The sequence below is a fragment of the Haliotis rufescens genome, unplaced genomic scaffold, assembly GCF_023055435.1.
Source record: "Haliotis rufescens isolate VD_foot unplaced genomic scaffold, xgHalRufe1.0.p SCAF_14, whole genome shotgun sequence".
In the NCBI taxonomy this organism is placed as follows: Eukaryota; Metazoa; Mollusca; class Gastropoda; order Lepetellida; family Haliotidae; genus Haliotis; species Haliotis rufescens.
Window position 1 is genome coordinate 24174717 of NW_025963824.1, and position 27250 is coordinate 24201966.

General features: G+C 41.8%; 2 protein-coding genes across 4 annotated transcripts in view; one reads left to right on the plus strand and one right to left on the minus strand.

Annotated features, from left to right (window-relative positions):
• Positions 1-622: 622 nt before the first annotated feature.
• Positions 623-2692, plus strand: LOC125379266. The gene is made up of 3 exons (XM_048395527.1): positions 623-912; positions 1428-1496; positions 2227-2692. The coding sequence occupies exons 1-3, from the start codon at positions 898-900 to the stop codon at positions 2569-2571; spliced, it is 429 nt and encodes a 142-aa protein (XP_048251484.1). The 5' UTR covers positions 623-897; the 3' UTR covers positions 2572-2692.
• An 8426-nt stretch (positions 2693-11118) lies between these two features.
• LOC124131294 overlaps positions 11119-27250 on the minus strand; it is a 36862-nt gene continuing 20730 nt past the window's right edge. The window contains exons 1-7 of one of the 3 annotated variants that reach the window (XM_048395182.1): positions 25136-25197; positions 17727-17985; positions 16173-16376; positions 15258-15332; positions 14497-14583; positions 13583-13660; positions 11119-12501 (exon numbers count right to left, since the gene is read on the minus strand). In XM_048395182.1, coding sequence (XP_048251139.1) covers positions 12432-12501; positions 13583-13660; positions 14497-14583; positions 15258-15332; positions 16173-16376; positions 17727-17956 — 744 coding nt within the window. In that variant the 5' untranslated portion in view covers positions 17957-17985; positions 25136-25197 and the 3' untranslated portion in view covers positions 11119-12431. Of the gene's footprint in view, positions 12502-13582; positions 13661-14496; positions 14584-15257; positions 15333-16172; positions 16377-17726; positions 17986-23691; positions 23848-25135; positions 25198-27250 lie in introns of those variants that run through there. The other 2 variants (XM_046494481.2, XM_046494482.2) reach the window with 2 other exon arrangements.

The window sequence follows — 27250 nt, forward strand, 5'->3', positions numbered from 1 at the left end:
TGTAAGGTATATAAAGTCTTTTTACGTTGTTAATGTTAGTTTTTCATGAATAGGAGATTGATTATTCTTTCAGTAAGAATCCCGCCCGTCTCCATAACAATCAACTATTTGCCACCCAAAGTGTCTCCCTCTCATTATTGTAGAGTGAGTGAGTGAGTTGGGTTTAACGGCGCTTTTAACAGTATTCCAGTTATATCACGGCGTGTTAGCTTGATGTGGGTGGAAAGCCCGAACTGATGCAGGTCTCAGACGTTTACCACTTCGGTGAAACCCACGAGCACGGGTATGGTGCTGAGAAACGTAGAAACATAATCGGGGCGAACCGGGATTCGAACCCACAATCATAGGTTTCTGGCGTGCCCAAGGGCCGCAATTCTGCACAGAGAATCGGGGCGCCTTAGACGATTGGGCCACCCGTGTCCCCCATTATTGTAGAGAGATTGGTTGTCAAAACGCTGGAATTCAAAGGCGTCTTAACATCAGGAACACCCACTTGTCGTTAAGTAATAGACTCGGTGTCAAGAACAATCTTTACGTTAAACCAAAATATAAAAACACACTATGAATAATTTGACAAATGAATGCATTTATTTCCTTTTCCCCTATAGCTGACCATGTGCAAGCTGGTCTCTTCTAAAAGGAATTACAATGACAACCCGCACCATTTCTCCCCGAAAAGCACGTGAGTTCGGTGAAAACTCGCAAACTCACGAGCTGCACGTACCCAGGTGTCGCGTCGCTTTAAGCGGCAAAGGCTGAGAGTCGTTGTGAAAATACTGCTGGTTTTACTGTGTTTTAATTTAGAAACTGTTTGTTTAAGGTTGGAATCAGAGCGGAACAAGGAACTCATTGAGTATTTTTGGAACTTCTCGAAGGCAGCACTCCCTGCTATTCCACATGCTGATTTTCAAGGTGACATTTTGTGTATACACTCATAGATAGTAACAGTTTGGTCATATACACACCTGTTCCACCTACCTATCATATTTGAAAGATGTGTTCCCAGAGATAAGTACTGAACTATTATTGGTTAGTAACTTTACGTACACAGTTATCAGGTACCACACCTTATATGCGACCACCCATCTTGCTTGGTCCTCTGTAACAGTGTTTGATATGCATTGTCTACTGATTTCTGAATAAATGACAACTCCTTCATCCTGTTGTCACAATCTATCAATAGATATTGAGTTGCGCCTTGGAAGTCATGTGAAAGTACGCAACAAACCGTGACGTTCATGTGCATATGGTGGGCGTGTTTGGTGACGATTTTTCATTTATAATATGATATACATTCTGTACGAAGAGGTAAGAACGCAATATAAAGGAAACTTATGTTTTGTTGTTCAAATGTCATATTTTCAGTAAAAGTACTATGTTTTTAAGACGTGCGTTACTGCTAATACATTGTATATTGTTTGTTGTAGTGGTTATGGCGAGATCTCTCAAAACGAAAAAGAGGTTTCCCGGCAGAGAAGTGGTCAAGAAAAACTTCAGTAAGTTAACGTTTAATGATGAATTACAGTGGACTATATAGCATCCGACACTGCTCCTGACATAATAAAAGATGTTGGATAACTATAACATACATAAAGGTTTATTGTTCTGTTCTGATGTTATTTCAATAGACATGATTTTTTTCTACCGAAAGACAATATGTCATGTGTGATGCATTTCATTCTTGGCAGTCTATATAATACAGGCACGGCCCGTTATGTATCATTCAATCTTTATCTTTCTCACTTTCTTATAAAGGCATAATGATGGATAATCTCTTGTATTCCAGTGTGGAATGTTAATGTATTGTGATTAAGGCTAATCCCTTTCTCCAGACATTAATTGATCACTCACCAACAACTGACAAGGGATTAATCCTCGTTAAGGCATCTGTAGGTTAACTAGACTAATTAACTAATTAAGGGTTAAATGAGATTGTTTACTTAGAGTGTGATGTAATCCGTTTGATGTCGAATTACAAAGAGTGAATCTTCAAAAAGGGTAAGCATACCCAACACTACCGGTAGCACCTGCCGTTCACAAATAGTGTTGTTCTAATACACTAATCATGCTATAATACTGACACGTTGCTTAAGGGTTATCGGAATAAATTTGAATTTGATTTTCACATATTTTCCTCCTTTGCTCATGAGCATATACATTGATATACATGCATATAAATTATAAATTTGAAATGCAAATGTAAATAAATTTGTTGTTTTTCTTCAGAAGAGTCGTAACCGAGTCCTCGGGATACGCCATTGCGACATTCCCGTCCAGAAGAAACGGAGGTTCGAGGACGCATTAAAGATACCTCAGTTGATGTCCTCCGAGGAAAGTAACTATGGCGAAGACGGCATAAAGATTTTTACAGTACGGCCAAAGAACTGCGAGTCGACGGAACTGCAGATGGCGAAGAGGCTCGCAGATGAGACATACATGAAGAAGCTGGACAGTACAGCAGCCTTCGAATTCCCTAAGGCAAGACGTGTCCGTGGACCACCATCCAAAACCCCATTCCCTGACATGAAGAAGGATCTGTCATGGGTCAATACCGAGTATGGAATTTTGTAGTGGTGTGTTGTGTTGTGTGGTGTGGTGTGTAACGTAATATATGTGCGTGGGTTAGTGACTGAATTTGCGGAAGTGTGTGTTCGTGGTACTTCTATGGGTGAGTGAATGTGTATTTTGTCTCGTAAGCCAAAATGGTTGGTTGTGTACATAGTGACACTTTAATAAACTACTCTTAATCTTCTTTTTGTTCATTTTCAAGATGCCGTGTATAACCTCCTAGACTGCTGACAAGTATAATTTTTTAATTCTGGTGGGACGATAAATTAATATCTAATTTAATAAACATTAAATAAATGTACCACACGCAGAAAAACAAGCATGAAATTCTCTGCGATAATCGGGTTTGCATTAAAGAGGCGTGTAATACAATACGAAACGAGCCTCCGTGTAATACGATGTTTTATCATTTTTCATCTTCAAATACCACGATGTGCCCACTGATACCGTCATTATGTTGATGGCCTGATTGTTAAAAACTATCAGTTGCGATATATTATACGATTGCTTTGTATAACATCGGCATGCTGTTATATTTCATTGGGACTGGATTCTTTGCCAATAGCCAGAATATCTCACTGTTGAATATTACCTTTTCTAAAACATAAGACATTAATACAACATATATCCCCGTGTTATGTTTTTTAAAAAAAAGAAGTCTTTGATTGTATTTTGAAGATGATTTTGTCAAGGACTACCGTTTTAAAAAAAACGCGATTTTCCCCGTTTCCGCCGAGATTTCACATAATAACAATGTATACCCTTCAATTAAACCGACAGCTCAGAACAAACCAAATTCAACACTTTTAACTAATGACAAAATAGTTTTCATCCTCTGTGCAATCCACTCTGTTGGCTAATCTGCTATGTGCACGAGAGCATGTTACAAATTGCATCGCGGCCTCCCGTACAAACGAATCCAAGCTCGGCACAAATCGATTTCAACACTTTCAATACAGAAGACACCGCCAATGCAATCACCCCCGACACCTAATCCTCTCTGCGCATTTGACTGCTCGCATACCAAGCACCGTGCCAGGAAAAGTACCAGACGCCTCAATCGCTTACCCGTCAATATCATTGCAAGGAGAGTAAGGACTCCCGCCAACAGTGAGGAGTATTTATTAAACATTCCAGTAATGTTACACGCCACTATATCAGTTTTGTTGTAACTAAGTCTTGCTAATACTATTTTGCACATACAAAACAATTATAGAACAATACATAGCAATTATCCCCCTTTACCAATATATACAAAGAAAACAATATTGGATACATGATAAATACAAAACGTGGTACTTGGCGTTGTGTTCTCTTCTCCCTGTGCTGTATCCTGATGTCTTTATGTTCTAGGAGGCTCCTGACCGGGTTACCAATGCAATTCTAATCATAGATAAAACACAAAGAGTAAAGTTTGATTTAAAGTTTATTTAACTTGAAAACAAACAAAAACGGGGTAAAATCTTCCCCCACTTGATTGTACCCTACACCCCCCCCCCCCCCCCCCATACCCACGTAACCCAATTCAACCTTCTTTCTTAAACCTTCTTTTAACCACCCCTCTAACCCTCTAACTTAACTCCAGAAAGTAAAACGTCTCCAAAACAAACCTATTTAATCTGTACTCTATTTCCCCCCCACCCATACTTCCTAATCTAACATCCCATCTAAAGCCGTATAATAAATAATGAATGGTCCTGATTAAGTGCGCGGGAGATTTTACGTGCGCTTTCTGACTGCAAGCGTAGGCCATGACGGTTCCCTACCCAGGAAGGCTTATAAAGCCAACACGAGGACCATGTGACCAGGAAAACGGACACAACCAATAAACACGCTCCTTACATCTCGGCTCTCCCAATCATGGCTCCCGCCAAGCCGAGCATGCAAAGAGCGTGGCAGCGTCACGTCTTCCCAGCCACTACACCCGCGTGGGCATAAGCTGCTCCAACAAGGACTGCAAGGATATGTACTACGTCAGCCGTTCAACTCCCCTAAAACTAACCCACCCACTAAGTTCCTAAATATATCCATTTACCCGCAATAATCCCCAGTCGCCCACATTCCCGTCCCCCTTAAGTCAAAATGTTACCCTTTTTGTCCCCTTAAAAAATATAACAAATCTAAATAAATCAACAAGTGTAGATATATAGAAAAACCTGTAGAGAATATCGAAAATAATAAAGTAAACAACAACAACAAAATAAATAAAAGGATTCAGGTCCATACAATAACATCAAAATGCGAAATAATGCGAAAATTCGAAACATTCTCAATCACTTGAGACTTGGAAGTTTGCTGGTCTTTCTCTTCCTGGGCCTCGCGATTCAGGCGCCGTCGCGGCTGGGAAGACCTGGTTTGGGCCGCTTGCTCGCGGTCTGCTCTTCTAGACCCTCAAATAGGGTCTCTTCGGGGAAGAAGACAGTCTCCCGGGTCTTTGAACCGTCGGTTCCGTCTCTGGACTATTGTGACAAAGGCCGGCAATGGGTGAGACCTCGCATGCCTCTCCGCATCAGGTTTTCTCTGAAACACTCTCCCGTATACGTAGGTTATGTTTGGGGCGGTGCGCATGGACCCATTGGTCCACCATCTGCGGTACTTTGTAGCGAGTGTTCCGCCCTGGCACGGCACAGACCATGCCCTCGTCAGGCCAGATGGGACGCTCTTTTTCCATAAATTCAGTCATTTCCTCTTCGCTTACACGCATTTGGAATGCCACCTGAAAGCAAAACTTTATAAGCAGAACTATTCTTCCTGTACGAAAATATAATGGTAAAGGTTTGCCCCTAAGACGACAAACAATACCGTACACAATCAAACAACAGTTAAACTATTTTCGAATTGATCAACACCACCTCCCTCCCATCTAACTTGGGGGCACGGGTGGCCCAGTCGTCTGAGGCGCCGCGATTCGCTGTGCAGAGTTGCGTCCCTTGGGCACGTCAGAAACATATGATTGTGGGTTCGAATCTCGGTTCGCCCCGATTATGTTTCTAGGTTTGTCAGCACCATACCCGTGCTCGTGGGTTTCACCGATGTGGTAAACGTCTGAGACCTGCATCACTTGGGGCTTTCCTCCCACATTAAGCTGACACGCCGCGATATAACTGGAATACTGTTAAAAGCGGCGTTAAACCCAACTCACTCACTCACTCACCCATCTAACTGGGACTAAACCTTATTCCAGGTTTCACAGTCCGCCCCGCACGAGTTCCAACAGCCACTGGCGTTCTAACTGCCCCCTTTGAATATGATCTCTCCATGTCCGCAAGTGTGAGGTCTTGGAGCTCCGCAGCATCGGGGTCATCTTCCAGGATTTCCACAGCAGCGGGATCATCCACTGGGTGATTCAACTAGTTCCTAGGACATGGAGTACCCTCAAACGGTTTAACTGATCTACGCGGACGTTGATAACTGGCTTCTCCTGATTCCTCTGGATTCGATACGTTGTAGGGGACAGCCGACCTAATACCAAGTGGGGTCCATCCCATCCTAACCCACGCGGACCATGTGACCAGGAAAACGGACACAAACAATGAACACGCTCCTTACTTCTCGGATCTCCCAATCATGACTTCCGCCTAACCGAGCATGCCGAGCATGCAAAGAGTCCGCATCGTTGTGTTCAATCTGGGTCAATAACTATACCATTATTTCAATGTTGATCTGTTTGTTTGTTTGTTTGTTTGTTGTTTAACGCCGCACTCAGCAATATTCCACCTATATGACGACGGTCTGTAAATTGACCTCAAGAGCATCGGTCAACACAATATATATACTCTTCAAAACAAGAAACGCAATACGGATATTTTTGGCCATAAAAGCACAATTAGCGGACCAAGAGGTGCAAAATGAAGAGGTTTAATGTGTTAGTGTCCGTGACAAATGTCCCGGATCAAAATGATCACAACAGGGACATGCAAACCATCAGTCGGGAAACACGTACGATTCGGAAAAACGCACCCAGTACATTAACAAAAGGACCATGGAGCTACACGTACAGCACGTGCAGCAGCACTATGAACGGTATCAAGTGCAGTGTTTTGGATTGCCTGGCATCTACGTCAATCGAACAGTGACAGTTCAACAACATGCCAACAACAGAAGTGCACAATACAACGTCACAGGCCGCTTGCAGGCAGGGGAATCCCCATCAGCTGTAGCCAGGGTTTTCAATGCTGCGCCAAGCACCACCACAAGGCTTTGAGATCGGATCACAGCCCCCTCAACCGCATCCCAAATACCCAGACTGCGCAGAATCTCCTACCAGACCGTATGAAAAGAGGAGCAGGTTTACGAGCAAGACGTCCTGTTTGACGCGTCATATGGAGTCGACAACATCGTAAACAACGACTGCATTGGTGTCAACACAGGGTATAGCCTCAACTGCGATGGAGAGATTGGTTCAGCGACGAATCAAGATTTCTCCTCCGTCGAGGCGATGGAAGAGCACGGATCTACGGACGTCGAGGAGAACGTTACGCCGGAAACTGCGTACAGGAAGCGGACGGGTTTGGTGAGGGTAGCGTTATGATATGGGCGGCTATCTCTCATCATGGCAGGACAGGTTTGGTTCATATCCAGGGCAATCTGATCGCTCAACGACACAACAACGAAATTCTCCTACCACACGTCCTCCCAATTGCAACCAACGGCAACGGTTTATTCCAGCAGGACAACGCTCGACCGCACGGATCACAAGAGCCTGTAACACACACGTTGATGTGCTCTTCTGGCCCTCCAGAACCACGGATTTGAACCCGATAGAGGACCTGTAGGAAGAAATGGAATGACGACGTCAACCACATCTCAATACGTTGCAGCAGTTGGCTTTTGCGTTGCAGGGCCGATGTGGCTACCATTTCCCAGGACGTAATTCGCATACTCGTCTCTTCCATTGGCAGGATATGTCAGGAAAATGTGAAAGTTCCAACGCCGCAGCGAGTGAATGAGAATTACGCCGCTTTCAGCAGTATCACGGCGGGGGACTCCAGAAACAGCCTTCACACATTGTACCCATTTGAGGAATCGAACACGGGCCTTCGGCGTGACGAGCGAACGCTTCAGCCACGAGGCTACTTCACCGCCCCCAGTGCAACCAACTGTACAGTCATCACATCCGTGAACATGTTGACTTTGTGGACTTTCTCCTTCTTAAATCAATCTCACGTTGAGTTGCGCTCATGGCCTTCCTTCTAACGACCTCGAAGGAATCTCACGAGCAAGAATTAATTTAAAAAGATCATAATTAATACCATAGCATAATTATGTTTCCTTTTCGAAACTTCCCGCGTAAGAAAATGGTTTATGAAGGACAATTAATCTTCATGTGTGTCAGACAATACTTAATTGGGACATCTCATCTGACAACGACTGACAAATTAATCAATTTTCAATCAATCATTCCATGAATATGATCTCAACGCCTATATCCTTTCTTCCGTTAACGGGCGGTCGGGTAGCCTAGTGGTTAAAGCGTTCGCTCGTCACGCCGAAGAACCGGGTTCGAATCCCGACATGGGTACAATGTGTGAAGCCCATTTCTGGTGTCCCCCGCCGTGATATTGCTGGAATATTGCTAAAAGCGGCTTAAAACCAAACTCACTCACTCTTCCGTTAACCGGGGAACGGGTGGCCCAGTCGTCTAAGGCGCCGCGATTCGCTGTGCAGAGTTGCGTCCCTTGGGAACGCCAGAAACATATGACCGTGCGTTCGAATCCCGATTCGCCCCGATTATGATTCTAGGTTTGTCAGCACCAAAGCCGTGCTCGTGGGTTTCACGGAAGTGGTAAACGTCTAAGACCTGCATCACTTCGGGCTTTCCTCCCACATTAAGCTGACACGCCGCGATATAATTGTAATACTCTTAAAAGCGGCGTTAAACCCAACTCACTCAATCACCCTCCGTTAACCCAAAATATTTATCTGACCCATATATCTGTTGAAAGAGAAGTGTTGCTTCCCAGCAGGCATACTGGGGTTTAGGCCAATTGGGATAAATATAATATTATACTGTCTCCGCACAACACAACACGCCCCGGAGAGACTAGGTTAATGGGCCTGTGTGTCTTAAGGATATGTATATAATAGTAATAAAGCTTCCGTGCTAAAAGTGGATTTAAAATATTCGTTTCATCAGGGAACATCGCAAACAGGGGCATTACGATCGGACCCTCGGGATAATATGTGAATATATGTGGATCCCGTGCTACTCTGAAACAGTGAAAGCTGGCGGTATCTGTAACTCTCCCTGTATCAGCTGGGCTGCACGATACACAGCGACGGACGCAAGGGTGCTTCAGTCGTCTAAGGCGCCGCAATTCGATGTGCAGAGTTGCCTCCTTTGGGCACGGCAGAAACATATGATCATGCGTTCGAATCCCAGTTCGCTCGGATTATGATTCTAGGTTTGTCAGCACTATACCCCTACTCAAGGGTTTCACGAAATTTGTAAACGTCTAATGCATGCATCACTTGGGTTTTCCTCCAACAAGCTGATACGCCGTCATATAAGTGGAATGCTGTTGAAAGCGGCGTTAAACCAAACTCCGGAGAAACATATACGTGCACAGTTACCTATATTTGTCGTAAGAGGCTCGGGTGGTCAGGTTCGCTTACTTGGTTGATTGCATGTCATCTTATCTCAGTTGCTTGAATATATGCTCATGATATCAATCACAGGATTGTCTGGTTCAGACTCGATTATTTACGGATAGCATTCATAAATCTGGACTATTGCTGAATGCAGCGTTAAACAACACACACAAATAGTTACGCTTTGTGTCACCTTTTTTCGGTGTGACAGCATTACCCATAATGACCTGGTATTGATGACGTCATGTCATGCTCTCGGTGTGACAAGTTTTATTCTGTACATAGGTCACCGGCTCATCATACGTTTTTGGACGGCCATGTTTATCACAAGTTCTCCCGCTATAACCATGGTTGTGGCCTCACACAGTCAATGTAAATATTCAAGTGATGGCCTGCTTTTGTAGATAACTTTATCTTTACAAGTGAGTGAGATGTTTTACGGTTGTTCTCGTGACTACCGAGAAAACTACGATTGTTTTTTAAGCGTCCGAAAACCCATAACACGGGGATACATGATCGGAGGCGGCGGGGTAGCCAAGTGGTTAAAGCGTTCGTTTGATACTCAAAAAGCCCGAGTTCGATTCTCTGCATGGGCACACATGCCGAAATGTCATGTTCGGTGTGATCTAATATCAGTACACATGTCGTTATGTCATACTGTGTGACCTTATATCAGTTCACATGTCGTTATGTTATGCTCCGTGTGATCTAATATCAGTACACATGTCGTTATGTCATGCTCGGTGTGACCTACATGTAATATCAGTACACATGCCGTTATGTCATGCTCGGTGTGACCTACATGTAATATCAGTACACATGCCGTTATGTCATGCTCGGTGTGACCTACATGTAATATCAGTACACATGTCGTTATGTCAGGTTCTGTGTGATTTAATATCAGTACACATGTCGTTATGTCAGGTTCTGTGTGATTTAATATCAGTACACATGTCGTTATGTCATGCTCGGTGTGACCTACATGTAATATCAGTACACATGTCGTTATGTCATGCTCGGTGTGACCTTCATGTAATATCAGTACACATTTCGTTATATCATGCTCGGTGTGACCTACATGTAATATCAGTACACATGTCGTTATGTCAGGTTCTGTGTTATTAAATATCAGTACACATGTCGTTATGTCATGCTCGGTGTGACCTTATATCAGTACACATGTCGTTATATCATACTCTGTGTGACCTTATATCAGTACACATGTCGTTAAATCATACTGTGTGTGACCTTATATCAGTACACATGTCGTTATATCATACTGTGTGACCTTATATCAGTACACATGTCGTTATGTCATACTATGTAACCTTATATCAGTACACATGTCGTTATATCATACTCTGTGTGACCTTATATCAGTACACATGTCGTTATGTCATACTGTGTGACCTTATATCAGTACACATGTCGTTATATCATACTGTGTGACCTTATATCAGTACACATGTCGTTATGTCATACTGTGTGACCTTATTATATCAGTACACATGTCGTTATATCATACTCTGTGTGACCTTATATCAGTACACATGTTGTTATATCATACTCTGTGTGACCTTATATCAGTACACATGTCGTTATATCATACTCTGTGTGACCTTATATCAGTACACATGTCGTTATATCATACTCTGTGTGACCTTATATCAGTACACATGTCGTTATATCATACTCTGTGTGACCTTATATCAGTACACATGTCGTTATATCATACTCTGTGTGACCTTATATCAGTACACATGTCGTTATGTCATACTGTGTGACCTTATACCAGTACACATGCCGCTATGTTATGCTCCGTGTGATCTAAGATGAGTACACATGCCCTTATGTCAGATTCTATGTCAAGTCACGTTTTAAGCGTGGCCTTGTATCAATAGTAATAATAGTAATGACGTTGAAACTAGTCCGTTAATCAGGAACGCAACAAAATATTTGCTATTTTTATTCACAGCAATACAAAAAATACAAAAATAATATTTTACATATAAACAAATGTTAGCTTCAAATTGCGGGATCCGAATGCACTTCAATTTAGTTCTGTTCAGATATTATCATGTTTGAAAGCAGGTACGCAAAGCTTTTTTTCCTAAGGGAGAACAGAACAAACAGAAATGTCACAATATGTATTAACAATGGGACAATTTAACTGTAGTGATTCTTCAACATATATCATCCAGTATTAATCTGCATTCAACATTGCCACTAAATGTGTAATATTGCATTTGGAAAAGAAAATTTCCCGCAGAATTTATTACCTCTGAGGAAACTTGTAATGTGTTCGGTTTCATTGTTCTGAACTGAGCAAGCGAATGACTGAGAACAATGCACAATATTTTAGTTTTATCACAACGGTTGATCGTAATGTGAGAGCAACCCCGACTACACACGTCGTTGACGATCGTCGAAACCCCAGAGCACGGGACAAGTTCTGACAGACCAACAGCCATGGTCGGGGCGAATGTGGGATGCGACACCCGACCTGCGAACCGTGGAATATCAAGGGACATAACTCCCAACATGGCATTGCTTGACCACTGGACCTACCCCCTGACTCCATCTTCTCAGGGTTGTGTTCCTCACTGGAGGACGAAGGGGCAGGTAGATGCAGTATCATACTAATGCAACACACTTTGAGATTTTCAGGAATGTTTAAAATGATACAAATTTACACACGATAGAATGAATGAAAGGCATGGAAAGTGTTGGTTCTCGTTCATGATGTTTGCTGTGTCATTTGCCATTATTATTCATATTATGATAAATAATATTGACGGTATGTAAGATCTGGTTTAGATATGAACAACACATGAATATGCATATTTGATACACATATTTACAAACGATGGTATAAATAACAAATAACATCCAACAACACATTTGATAAACGTTCACCGGGTCACGTGACTCAGTTTTATGTTACAGTGTCATACCTGTACCTAAGGAAACCGATCACGCACCGATACACAAGACTCGAAATAAGGACACTCGAGGGCACACCTTTAAACAGGTGAAGCTTCGAGATTTTAAAGGTAGCTTGGATGTTGAGTTCATTTCGACAAAACCAAAATGACGAGATAACGAGTGTCCATGGGTAAGGGTGTAACCAGTTGTCTAGTAACCCGGATCAATCACTGGGTATATCAATCATCCATCCACGTCACGCATGTGTCAATCACTGTCAATCACACTATCTCGCCTTATCACATAACTGAGACTTGATAAATACATCACACAGACATGGATGCAGTCTACAGTCGCGTTTGCTGGGGGTAGACGATGATTGGTACTGGGCGCGTTTCCTGGGATCTTGGGCTGATCCTGGAAGAAAAGAAAGCAAAATTAAAAACAGAAAGTGAAGCAGATTATTAAAAAAATATTCATAATGACGCTTCCTTATAGCTGTGATGTGATTATGTACAGCACACGGTTATTGCAACGGTGGAAGAGAATAAGTAAATACGTTATTTGAGTGAATATTATTTACTACAATCAAAATTGTAACATATTTACCATAGTGACCACGACATGATTGAAAAACGCACTTTCTTTTTAAGCAAAAATAGTCAATTATGATAAGGATCAGGAAGCGGTGTGAATTAGTTTGGCCGTTTTGATCGCGGCGTGTCAGCTTGTAGATGTAGATGAGGTGGGATTTGTTTAAAGGATATAATCTCTTAAAAAAATAGAAACAAATCATTTTGTCCACGGTTATTACAGAGAAAAATAAATAGTTTGCAGGTTATGTAGTCTGTCCTAAAAAACGTCTCCTTTGACAGAAAAATGCGGGTTTGGGAGCAGTAACCGTGAAACCTTTCAATCTCCAACATAAATCTCAGATCCCAGTTTGTAAATATAATGCTGGGTCCCTGAAAAAGCCAACAATCATAACCACGTCAAATTCAGGATTTGAACCCACTGTCGTAGGTGTCTGTCACATCTAAGAAATACGGCGACGTGTGCCACTGGGTCAAACCGATGTCAACCAAAGTACATTGGACGGTGACATAAGTAAATATTTAATTCCACAAGTCGTGATCACCGTTTACACGCACTGACTACATACGTAACTGACTGATAATGAATATTGTTAACACCATAGTTAAAATGATTCCAGCTACAACATGGTGGCCGCTATATCGTTTTCATGGCGAGACATTTCAATGACTGTCTTCACGTAACGCTGCAGACCGCGATGTTCCAGATATTTTAGGACGGCCAATAATGAATCGCATCTGGGTCAGGCACACCGTCGGGTACGAAAAAAACCGGGAAAAGATAACAAACACGCATCCACGCTACCCTCATCCGTCATCGGACAGGCTTGGTGTACTGTGGATCTACTCTGCCCTGGAAGCCTAAGAGGAGTGTCCGAGTGTGAACTAAGGCATGATGTACTTACTGCGTGTGCCTGAAGGGGTAGGTGTCGTATCTGTCGGGCATCACGATGTTGTCTGACGGATGGGACACGTAGCTGATACTGAAAATAACATGACATTATAATAATAACCCGTCAACTGGGTTAAATGACAAAGAATGTACCTTCTACAAATATATGATAAGTGATTGAGTAATAATTTGATTTTGCGCTGACAACGATAATCCAGCTTGTGGCTTACATGATGTATAAATATCGGTTGTCATGTTGGTTTGTTGTTTAACGCCGCACTCGGAAATATTCCAGTTACATGAAGGCAGCTTGGAAACAATCGAGTCTGGACCAGACAATCCAGTGATTGATATTACAAGGATCGACTTTTTTGTGATTTTGCTCAACGCCGCACTCAGCAATATTCCAATTAAGCGACGGCGGTCTGCACATAATCGAGTCTGGACCACACAATCCAATGAGCGATATTGTGAACACCGATCCACGCCGCCGAGGTACGAGGACACGCTTTCACCGAGTCTCACCACCAAATTCATTTGGTCGCCTCTTACGAACAACATGTTGCTGGGGCCATATTCTAACCTGGAATCGTCACGGGGGCTACACGCAACGAGCCACGCGGGCATGTTTGAATACGAACAGTCACCCAACCTGATTATTCAATCCACAGTCTCCTCCCACGACCAGGATACGTTACTGGGGCCTTTCTGGCCCGTAATCCCCACGGGGCTATATATTCATTACCTTGTTCTTAAGGTGTCGGATAAGAACAAGAAACGGTTAAGCTAACTATTTTATCATAATGGTGAAGTTGGGGAACCCGTAGATAGTTGAAAGACCAGGGATCGTGGCACACGGGAGCTAGTCTGCGCCTTCGTTTGCATGGTCACTTGTCTGAAGATATTTTCAAACCTAGTATTACGTACTTCGTGTGTCCTTTCTCCGCGTGTTGCTCTTCAAACGTCTGTTCCCAGTTACTTCTGTACTGCTCTCCCAGGTTGAGCGGCTCCAGGCTGAAAACAGCAATTGTTTCTCATATCATCACAACGCTCAGCACCATTACGTGATAAAGCTCCCTTGCAGTCTATGTTAATGTGTCATAGTGAATGTCATTTAACCATACAGCCATAAATATTCCAAACACATTCAAGATCAGGGGTATGACGAGACGTAATCAGCTCAGGTCCGACCACTTGATCCCCATTTTAACCGGGGGCGGTGGGGCAGCTCGTCACGCCAAAGACCCGGGTTCGAATCCCGACATGGGTACAATGTGTGTAGCCGATTTATTGTGTCCCCCGCCGTGATATTGCTGGATATTGCAAAAAGCGGCGTAAAACCATACTCACTCATTTTAACCGGGTATTGAACCGGAATCTGCTCTGGGGAAATGGTAAAGTAGGAGTGAGAATTGTTTTACGCCCCTTTTAGCTATTTTCCAGCAATATCACGGAGGTGGACACCCAAAATGGGCTCCACACATTGTACCAATGAGTGAAACGAACAAGGGGTCTCCGGCGTGACGAGCGAACCCTTTAACCACAAGGCTACCCGGTAAAGTAGGTGTACGTGATTATTGCTTAACGCTGCAACAGCAATCTTGCAGCTTTTCGGGGCGATGGTAAATTAGGATCAATATCCTATTCTCTTGAGTCTGTATTGATGGACGACTGACAGCTGCACTCACACATTCGACTGTTGGGATATCATGGAGATCAAGTCATCGTTCAGTCTCTCGGTTGTCTTGCTTCTGTAGGAGGCCCTGAAACAAGCATGTTGATATTTGCAGAACGTGAGAACAGCAGTCATAATTTTCTACTTTGAGGCTGCTTAGCCGAAAGTTATGTTATTGTCAATCGCTACAACGCGTAATCTTTCAGAGAAAGTTCTTTGGCCTTTGGCGATTAATGTGAGGGCAGGCCATGCAAGTTTATACTGATGGAATAACGAAATGGAAATACAAAACACATATTACGTATCCCGAAGATGCCTGGGACATATGTGACAAGTGAGTGACACAAACCCCTACATTTCACTCTTTGTCTAATTTCTTTCACATACAAAATGAAGGCGAATGTCAACTATCTTCAGTAACATTGTATATATTTCTTCAATAAATTTGCTGATTTGTGGACCTCGATAGCGATGAAAAAAGATCAAACATAAAATGTCATCAGTATCTTTCATGCTTAAATACTGCTAAAAAGTTTACGATCCCCCTGTCATGGCATGACAGATTAACTTTTGTAATATGAAAACATCGAGTGGTCCTTAACTTGTTTTGAGTAGTATAAAATGTAATCTCAAAGCCAGAGAATAACCAGTTTCGATCATCCGCCTACACAGAATTCATTGGGCATAAAAGGCAAAGTCGCGGTGAAACTTGTATGAATGGATAACTGAAAATCCGTGATGACACCAGGTGTTCGCGGAAACACTCCAAGCCGACAATAATCTAACACACGGTGTCATGACAGAATGCAGACCTGCAGATTCCATAATTACGGTAACGCAAAGTATAGGTTGAGGTGAAATTATCCACCGAGAATCGTTACTACGCACTGAACATGTTGTACCATGCGGTCACAGATAATCAACTCACGGTGATGCGTTGGCAGAATTGAGACCCGCCTGTTGACGAAGGTTACTAAATGAGTTTGGTTTCCCTGGAAACAGGCTGTTTTGTGAATAGTATGTACTCTTTGTTTTGTAGGAGGAGGCATCGGACCAGTCGCCATGGTTACTGGAACGGGATGATGTTGAGCGCGATGACTGAGAAGATGGTGTTCCCGGAGCCAAAAGATTTCTGAAAAATAAAATTAGTATAGTAATACATTTTTAAAATATATATTATCTCTGTTTGATTGCATTGGGAATAGGTTTAAGCTATGAACTTGGAAATAATTGCCTGTAACGTGTGCATATGTCATCGTATCCCAATTCCAGGGATCAATGATCATGACAGCAATCACTGGATTATCTGGCCTAGAGTCGATTATTAACAGATCATCGTCAAATAGCTGGTATATTGTTCACTGCGACGTTAAGAAAAATAAAAAATAAAAAAAGGACACAGGGTAACCACTCAAACCTCGCTTATGCCCATATTGGGGCAAGACGTACTGCAATTAACATATATATATATATATATATATATATATATATATATATATCTATATATAGTACAGCATTAACGTCGAAAGCAGAATGAGACATATGTCTTTATTAGACAATTAAACGCTAAGAAATACTGAAGTTAAGCAACACAGAGAACGGCAGAATACGTAGATTAGTTCCAGCTGACACGTTGTATCTTTAACAACCAAGCAAAGTAACTTTCCAAAACCTATGTGACGACAGGATGGCATTTGATGTAATTGCGGAAATTGTCAAGAAAAGACAGGCAGATGATCTTACTTCGGGTTCTGTTCAAGAATGCAGACAATACCGAGTGACACATTATACAGGTGATAAATGGCCATTAGCACCACGTGCCAACACGTCGATCATACCACATAACCCGGGGAAACTCAATTTCCATGTAAGCCTTTCCCTTTCTTTGTAAAATCTATATTTTACCGTAACTGAAATTCTGCTCAGCGTTTAAATTTATTATTTTGTTAACAAATTTTAAAACTTAATGCTCTGGCTCCTCCGAACATACAAATAATTACGAACCAAAACTTACGCCCTGTCGTAATTCGGTGAAAAATCACGTAACCAGTTAGGTAAGATCGTAACAAGTTCAAATACAGAACATCTTAAAAACTTAAAAAACAGCCTGGATTACAAATATAAAACGTCTACACAAGAGAATAATCAGTCTCGATTATTTACCGTAACATATTCCATTCGGCGTAAAAGGCAAAATAGTGGTGAAAATTATATGAATTGATCACTGAAAATCAGCGATGACACAAGGTGTCCGCTCTACCAGTAGCACCTCGCCACAGGCTTTCCCTCAAAATTGGAAGGGTATGACATCCCCCCCCCCCCCCCCCCCCCCCCCCCCCGATGAGATACTTGAAGTGAGGTCTTTGATAGACATTTTTAGAAGTTCGAATTACGTAAAATATTGCCTGAATATTGCTAATAGCGGCGGAAAATCACATTCAATCCCTCTCTCAAGGGCGGAGTAAGAAGAAAGGATATTTACCCTGTTTTCTCTTCAACAATCGGCTTCCGCGGTATAACTGTTTCCTTGGTGGATCTCCGCCGTACCCGAGGCATGATGATACGTAGAACAACGGCCAACGTTGCGAGGAGAATCACTGCGCCAACTGCCCCCACCACTACCACTTCAGCTTGTGTTAATCCGCTCCAAGACGGGTTTACTTCTTCAATCATTTCTGGCTCCGTGCCGTTTATACCTGCCGTTTTATTCATGTCTGGTTCGAGGTTGCCTTGGCTTTGATCTGCAAAGTAACAAGTTCCGATGTCAACGAGATAGAAGTATCTGCTGCTGAGTGATGACACACCGGTATTAAGAAACCGCTTCGGGCGATCTCCTTTTTCCTGTTTAAACTAGAATAACCCTACAGTAAAACAACATCTGTTTGATAAGATATGTAGTGTTAATGTCAGTTCTGGGAAACGAGTAAATATAAAACGTCAAAGAAAGACCTAGAGAAAAATCAGTGTCGATCATCTGCCGAAACAGATTCCATTGGGCGAAAAAGGAAACAAAGTGGTGAAAAGTATTTGAATGTATCACTGACAATCAGTAGTGACACCAGGTGTCTACCTGCCCTGTCCTAACGACTATAGTATGCTATCACATCAAATCGTCTGTCATTTTCAGTTTTTTAGTTGGTTGGTTGGTTTGTTGTTTAACGCCGCACTCAGCAATATTGCAGCTACATGACGGCGGTCTGAAAATAATCGAGTCTGGACCAGACAATCCAGTGATCCCGTCATGAGCATCGATCCACGCCATTGAGATCGATGACATGCATCAACCAAGTCAGCGAGCCTGACCACCCGATCCCGTGAGTCGCCTTTTACGACAAGCATAGTCACCTTTTACGGCCAGCATAGGTTGCTGAAGACCTATTCTACCCCGGAATCTAGTGCTATGCATGCACTTATATGCATTCTATTTGGCTGGAGAAAAAAATCATACTACAGCGTGTACATGTGTCCAGGGGAAAACATTTCATGTCTTGATGAACCAATTCATTGAGGAATACTCGATCAAGATTCGTGTTAGAATTGTTGTTCAACAAGGCATGCTGGTCAAAAGATTTGTTTGGTTTGTTTGTTGTTTAACGTAGTGTCTGTCACTGAGTTGTCTGATCCAGGCTAGATTATTTATAAACCGCCGTCATATTGCTGGAATATTGCTGAGTGCGGCGTTTAACAACAAACACACGAACAAACATGGTGTTAGTCACTGGATTGTCTGATTCAGGCAAGATTATTTACAGACCGCCGTCATATTGCTGGAACATTCCTGAGTGCGGTAATAAACAACTAAGAAACACTGACGTTTAGGGACACATGAGATAGGTATGAGGTTTAATACGTGTCTGACAGATTCCGCCATGGATCACCTTGTTTGTGTTAACTTTACGAGTTTCAGGAACATAAATCATCAGGCTAATCGATTGACATTTTAAAATTTTCCTTTTTTTATTATACAAACTCCAAATGAACCCTGACTCATGATCATTTGGTGTTTCATTTCATATTATCTTCGAAAGTTGGTCTGGAATAATCCAGGGAGATATATACATGAGATGCGTTGTAGAATTGATGTAAGACATATAACAGTATCCTTACAAGGTTGTCTATGATGTAAATAAAGCGACAAAACCCTTTCCATATCGAATATAAATCTCTGCATAAGTCGATTTACTTTTCCGACTATGTCTTGAGCATGAGTTTATGAATCACTATCAAATAGTAATGATAGCAGGTGTTCGCGAAAAGGTGAGCGTATCCTGCCCTACCGGTGGCACCCGTCACAAACACATGCAAAGGCAAGTCAATTGTTCACCTGAAAAAAAACATGATACAAGTCAATATAGGGAATTGCATCTGACTTCATTTTTTGATGTGACACTGTGATAATATAGGATATTGAAACTAAACATAAAAGTACCGATAACAATTTTGTCATGATCTTGAATGTATTTTGTGAAAGTAACAAAAATAATTCTGCCTTAACCCTTACGACAAAACTAAAATTAAGCTTTTCTTTGTCGCTACGACCTTCTTTTCTCAGTCGACAATAATTTAATCACAAACATTGTATACATGTACACATTGTATTCGAAAAACAGCAGCTATATTTCCCATATTTCTTTTTTTTATGAGGAGCTCTGTTTTGACTGCTGATATTCAGTTAACCTCGCTGTATTTAGGACCTTGGTTTCTAATTCCATCTCATAAACTTTGCTCGCATGTCCAAAGTTAGTATCCAAATGATATATGGTTATCATTATGATGTCTGTACCGGCCTGGTACACAGACACTTAATCCGTAGATTGTCTCAAAATGACCCATGTGATTTTTTTTAATGTTTCTGTTTGTCACAGCTATTCTGAAAATTTGTGTGAAATTCGGGCGACCTTATGTCATCTGTTCACACATGCATAGTTTGGGAACCGCCTTCTTTAACATTCGCCCTAACCAAGATTAATATCTCCCCTACCTTGTAAAGATGAGTAATGTGCCGTTAGACAGTCCAGGTGTACATGGGCTATTTCATGCTCTGTGGCTTGTATTACCAGTTTTTATCATCGCATAACAAATTAAAAATGTAGAACGCCCCGAAGGATGTTTCTTGGGAGTTCCCAGATAATAACCTTCCACAAGTTCTCATTGACTGGTTACATGGATTGCAGAGCCTTTATATAAATGAAATACTGTTCAAAGCGGCGTTTAACCGCTCACATTCACTGATCGCATTGATGCGAACTTCACAACTTTGCAAGTCCTTATCTTATTCCGAGGTGTGTAAGAATGTTCATGTAACCTGGAATGCATTATTTGGAATCATTGAGATATTTGTTACTTGTCTACACAGTGATCGACGTGAAGTTTGTTCTGAAAATATCAATCGTATCTTTGTGAGATCGCATTGTGCATAACTGTAGGCTAATAACACGATGCAAGTCTTTTGATTATAAAAAAATATTCACAATAGGAAAACCAGCATATTGCATTTAGCATCATGGCTTCTTAAAAGACAAAGGTACATATGAACGCCGATTTGTTTTTAATTTTAATTAATTTTAATTTCTTAGTGTGTTAAGGGAAAACGATGATATAAGATGTGTTTAGAAAATCAAAAATGGCGTTGCCGGTAGTCAGAACGGGTGGCATAAAAATTGCAACTTCGGCATGGAACTTGATAAATGCGAAACCGTAAATGAATTATTTATCCCAAAACTTAACATAATTACAGACCGATTTTTGGAGTCGGTTAACCTTTTTGAGTGCAAAAACAAGAAATGCCTTACATTACTAGAGGCGTAACCGAACTAAAATTGTGGGTAAATGCACAAGAAAAACATCAAAGCATGATTTATTTCTAAAAAGGCGGGCACACTTGAAAATATGAATTGACAAAAGAATTACAAACGTTATCCAAACGTTACTAGGCTGAAAACAGTCGCCGAAACGCTGCACACGAAAGTCCAAAACCCGCATTAAAGACATCACCACCGAATAACCGTTTCTTGGTTGTTCCATTTTAGCTACCATCACACATGGATGTATACTTTCTTTTGCCCGGCAGTTTAGATCAGTGAACCTTTCGATCCGCAGCCTTGTCTAGAAGAAGCATGGAACATGTCCCCCGCCTACACCCTCATCAATTACTCTCTCGGCGACAATCACACTCTGCTAATGTGTGTTCCCTTCAGGCAGAACAAGCACCAGCCCTGCCGTACCATGATGTAAGCTTACTGGACGCGGGATCAAAGAAACCGCATCCCTCAGACTACCATTGGTGCTAAAACAAAACAGTTATCCGTGTGGCGTCGTGGTGTTTTACTGTCATATCTAAGACTTAATGAGTTGACAGCATGTGCGAAATGCATCGGAATATAGTGAATATACATCTTTTGACTGTGCAAAACAGCATGACAGCATTTTCATACGTTTGATTGACGCATTAGGAGCTGTATAGAAGAATAGAAACAGTACACTGCTTAATATTCATTCAACTACACCGCGAGGTTGATAGCTTGCTGGGAACAATATTGCCCTGGTCTGATGAGAACAGAGACAGTACACTGTTATCCTTGTATGATGTTATGCAAACGCTGACCTTTATTCGTAAATGATAGCATAAATTGATAAAACATTCAACATTTGTGTAATTAATTGTGGACATTTACATGACGAATATGATATGAATAATTTAAATAAAATGTCACTGAGAACAAATGGCCTTTTCAAAGTTCATCAAACTGAACATTATATTGTCTTTCGCCGCATCGTAGAACATTTACCCCAGTAACGTCAGGGAATTATTTTGGATTATAAGCTAAATGTCTATGGAAGGTAAATTGGGGAAAAACATTACTGTGTTCAAAATTGGGACTTTTATTTTTATTTTCTCGAATTCAAATGTACTTAAACATCGCATTCAGTGCATTTATGTTAAACTAAAGAATAAAGCCTTTTTATTGATCCTGTTATCCGAGATTTGCAAGTCACCCCCGCAAAGCAATGATATTAGTTATAATTATATTAACATATTTTTGTAATTATTTACCTCCAGTTTAGGAATTTTTACTGTTATTTGCTGCTGTTTTGGGGCCGAATATATCCCTGAACGTACATACGACTTATTGTTTTATGCGAATAAGAAAGAATTGACATGATATTTACTTCAGGAATGCCGCACCATATGAAATGTCATATAAAGAGCGGGCTTTGTTTGTTTGTTGTTTAACGCCGCACTCAGCAACATTTAGCTATATGACGGCGGTCTGTAAATAATCGAATCTAAAACTGACAATCCAGTGACTGACATCGATCTACACAATCTACATGCATCGACCAATTCATCGAGCCTCATCACTCGATGCTGTTAGTCGCCTCTTACCGCAAGCATGGTTGCTGAAGATCTATTCTAACCTGGACCTTCACGGGTATGAAGAACGGGATTTGAGCCTTGAAATACTAATGATTCCTGTTCAGAATTAGCCCCCCGCTGTTTTACTAATTATAAAATGTCAAGCAGGTATTCATAAAATGTGATCTGACTTAATGACTAGGTGTCAGTTTACTCCGATGCGACTGTCGATGCTTATACAGACAACCACGGGGTTGTCTAGTGTGAGATCGCCACAATAGAGAACGGAAGGTCGGTGGTTCGATTCCCGGCTGCGTCATACCAAAAGACGCTACTTGTTGTTGCCGTGCCTTACCCTCGACATTAAGGTGATGAAAAACAAGGCTCGGAGTCAGTATACTGTTTCTGAGTGGGGTATCCATGTTAAACTGAGGGCTGAGTGTGTCAGTGGGCTAGTACTATAAAACATATATATATATATATATGTTAGTTCTGACTAGTACAGACACACTCACGGTACACGTCGCCATGTAAGAGCAAAAATCTTAAGCGCTACATAAAATCCCATTCCATCTCACTTTGTCATTTAACTGTAAAACATACTTCCCAACACCTCATCTATTCCCACTACATATTTTTTCCACTCGTATCATCTTTTCCCGAAATTGTTCAATCAGAAGTAGGACCGCCTCAGTGGTCTGTTGGATAGAGCGTCTGCTCGTTGAACGGAAGGTGGTTCGATCCCCGGCTGCGTCGTACCAAAATAAGTTAAAAGATGGAACTTGTTACCCTGCCGGAGGCTCGGCATTACGGGGTTAAAACAAGGACTGGTCGACACGGAGTCAGTAACTGTGTCTGAGTGTGGTATTCATGTTAAACTGCGGCATGGTATCCCAATGGGCTAGCACTATAAAATTGGTATAAGTCCGGGATAGTTCAAGCAGCCGCACGCGCGCGCACACACACACACACACACACACACACACACACACACACACACGGACAGACAGAACTGCTACATAAGCGCAATAATATTGAACGCGACGTTAAACCCAATTTCACCCACACATTAATATCGATAGAATCTTACCTCTGTGTAAACACACTCGACTACCTCCACAGATTCAGGAGACTGATTCCGTCCATGTAAGTCTGTATCTATTTGAATATCTGCCATAATAACATTGGTTGCTACGCCCAATACTGGGATAGAGCTTACACATTCGCGCACCCTCCAGCGTCACACGTCACGGATACCCAATTGAACTGTAGTAATGCGCCGCCCAGTTGAATAATAAATATTGCTTTAACTTTTAAACATGCGCATGTTTCATACAAAGGGCAATCCTCACATGTTAACAGCAATGTAACCTGACTTTTATGTACTGTGTTGTATAAATGGGAATGGCAAGCCTTGCCTTTTTTGTCACGCTTCGGTTGACAGCCATAATGTATTTAGCGTTGACAGACATATTATTATGGGTTTTTGATGAAGTATGTTGAACGCTCCTAGAATGGACGGGTGTAAATATCTTATAATGGTTGATAAGTTACAGCGAGTGAGTGAATGCAGTTCTACGCCGCAGGCAGCAATACTACCGCCGTTGTATCATAGTGTCTTACAAATAAGTAAGTCTGGATCGGGTAAACCCGGTGTTCGACTTATTCAGACAGGTCACCCAAGGTAAACACCCTTCTGCCCTGGAATTGCTAACGTAAATACTAGAACGCTTTCTGCCTTTCACACACACACATATTTAACACACCCTAATGTAACTTATATATTGTTTAATAAAAGCGTAAAACACAACTCACTCACATCAATAATGAAATACCAAATATTTGTCAACCTAAATACAGATTGTACACACATAATTTCCTACTTTTGAAATCTGAGCGTCATCATAAAATTAAACAGGCATTTCAAGTAGACAATACGAAAGTCATGACTAATAGTGACCTGTCCCTTTCCTAACAGGACAACTTCAACTCATAAAGCGCATGCAAAGATGGCGTCTTGAACTACTTCATCTACGTGGGGAAGGGTATTGCCTGGCAGAGATTTATTACACACAATAAATATGTATTCAAACTGCAAACGTGAAACTGCAATACACGATGACTGAATTTATGACACGCTTGTTGCATGCGTTGGTAGCAGAGGGGGGACTATCTCACACCCGTATGTAAATTATTGTCTAATATTATGAATAGAACTGATACGATGTATTGACACACGACTACACAACCTACATCAAACCCTCAAACACATCGCAATACGACCTTGGCCTAAAATTATGCATTAAACACACGTCAGCCCCTGCATATCAAACACTAACATACGTCATTAAAAACTAGCAACGTATTTGCACACTTTATACACCATTAACAAGAGCACATCTAACGTTATATCCTACAAATAGCTTTCGTGCACAATCAGTCGTATTGTGAATAAACATAACCAGCCAAAAGTCATTATACATAGATCGGTGATCGATATAAGGTGTTTAAGTACAGGTAAAATGCAAATATACCTGAAAAAGATTAGACGATTTCTTCTGGAGACGTCCCTCCTCGTTCCCACCTGATTGCCAAGACAGGTTTAAACAAAATAAATGACTAGTCAGCTCTTTTGACAAGACATGCATTTTTTATGACCGACTTTGAAGTAAAATTTATAAAATCCCTGTGACTGGAGTGGCCTTTACCTGTGCTAGGTGTTGGCGGGTAATGAAAAATACTTTCTCCTGACGAGGAAATGTCAGCTCGTTCGGACTAACTCGTACCTGCTTAAAACGAAATTAAATTATTTGGGAAAAGCGGCAAGCCGGGTGTGTTTTAGGATCGACAGACGTGCACATTTATGCGCTAATTGGGTGAATTCCTCTCTAAACTAGGTGGTTTTTTTATTGCCGAAATACAACGCTAACATTTGAGAGAAGATGGGGTATTCTAAACACTATTAGGAGAGGGTAATGGAAATGGAGTGTAAATGTTGTCCAACGTCGCCCGCCGCAATATTCGAGACGTGTTACGACGGCGAATACATTATTAGAGTGGACCAGACAGACCAGTGGTTGATATTATGACAAACGTTCAACGGCATCTGTTTACAACAACAGGCAATCAAACAAATCACATCTGCCCGAGGCAAGGGCGCTATCTGACTATTACAGTCCAGTTTCCACCCTTGCCGAACTTGGCTGGAATTCCGGAGTTACATTTTGGAAGCATTAACGAGTCTATGCAGAGTCCAATCAAAATCGCGCGAGGAACTAGACATCCGCTTCGCAAACAAAATAGATTTAAACGTGCAGATTTTGGTCAGGATTTGCCAAGCATGTGAACCGCCAACTGAGCGTCGACAGATATTTTCACATCTTTTCATGTTTTTATTTATCAAGATGCTCAAGTGATTTGATGCACTTCGCGAGGTGGGGGCACGGGTGGCCCAGTCGTCTAAGGCGTCGCGATTCGCTATGCAGAGTTGCGTCCCTTGGGCACGCCAGAAACCTATGATTGTGGGTTCGAATCCCGGTTCGACCCGATTATGTTTCTAGGTTTGTCAGCACCCATACCCGTGCTCGTGGGTTTCACCGAAGTGGAACACGTCTGAGACCTGCATCACTTCGGGCTTCCCTCCCACGTTAAGCTGACACGCCGCGATATAACTGGAATACTGTTCAAAGCGGCGTTACTCACTCACTCACTCACTTCACGAGGTAAGACCCGTTATATTCCAATATAGATCTTGATTATCGACCAGATCGTCTTGACAGGAAGTCGCCATTTTGTTTGAATCAAATGCAAGTAATACGAGAAGTGGAACCTGATTGGTCAGTTGGAGGGACACAGAAGGGGGCATAACTCGTAATAGCCACTGGTGGCGCTACGATCGAGCCTTGAAATTCCAGTCTTGTTCGGCAAGAGTGAAAACTAGACATATAGTCAGTTAGCTCCCTTGCCTCGTTAAGATGATAAATCATCGAGCGTGACCACCCGATCACTGTATGCCGGTGGGGTTCTATTCTCACCGTAGCACAACGGTTGAATTGAAAGGGTATTTTTTTTTAAAAACTCTCCATATGAGATAATTTTTCCGACCACCATAATAAACTGCTTGGCAAACGAAAGTGAACACCCATGTTTGATGGTGGCTATTTGATACGGGTATCATAGTTGTGTTTTGGACCTAAAGTTTGCAGTGTTTCGACACTATTTACAGCCGAGTAATTTTTGAAATTTTAGGGTCAAATACAATTTTCAAGTGTATACTTCCTTTTGCCCGGCGGGTATGTTGACATAATTATGGACTGGTTTTGGCTGAAATGTTGGCTACGAGAACAAATGGCGATTACCAAGGCTAATTTAATGTACTCACGAATCCAGAGTTTTGAAAAATACTGCCACTGAGATATCACCGTGACGTATTCGTGACTGTCCTTTCTCAGTTTGTAAATGAATTTGAACTGACAAATTCATCCGATTGACGTCAGTGTATTCTGTTTTCATAAGCTGTTATAAACAACCCGGACATTCCTCACTGGTTGGAGTGGACAGTGTATTCCCACACGTGTTTCCCGGGTCAATCGGATCACGTGGGCAGGGAGGGGTGGGGTGCACGTTAAGTTACAAAGGGGCGTGGCCAC

What these genes read in the sequence shown, in the direction of transcription:
- LOC125379266 (XM_048395527.1), top strand. An exon ending in AGTGGTCAAGAAAAACTTCA is followed by an intron (nt 1,497 to 2,226) that starts GTAAGTTAACGT and finishes GTTTTTCTTCAG; the next exon opens with AAGAGTCGTAACCGAGTCCT.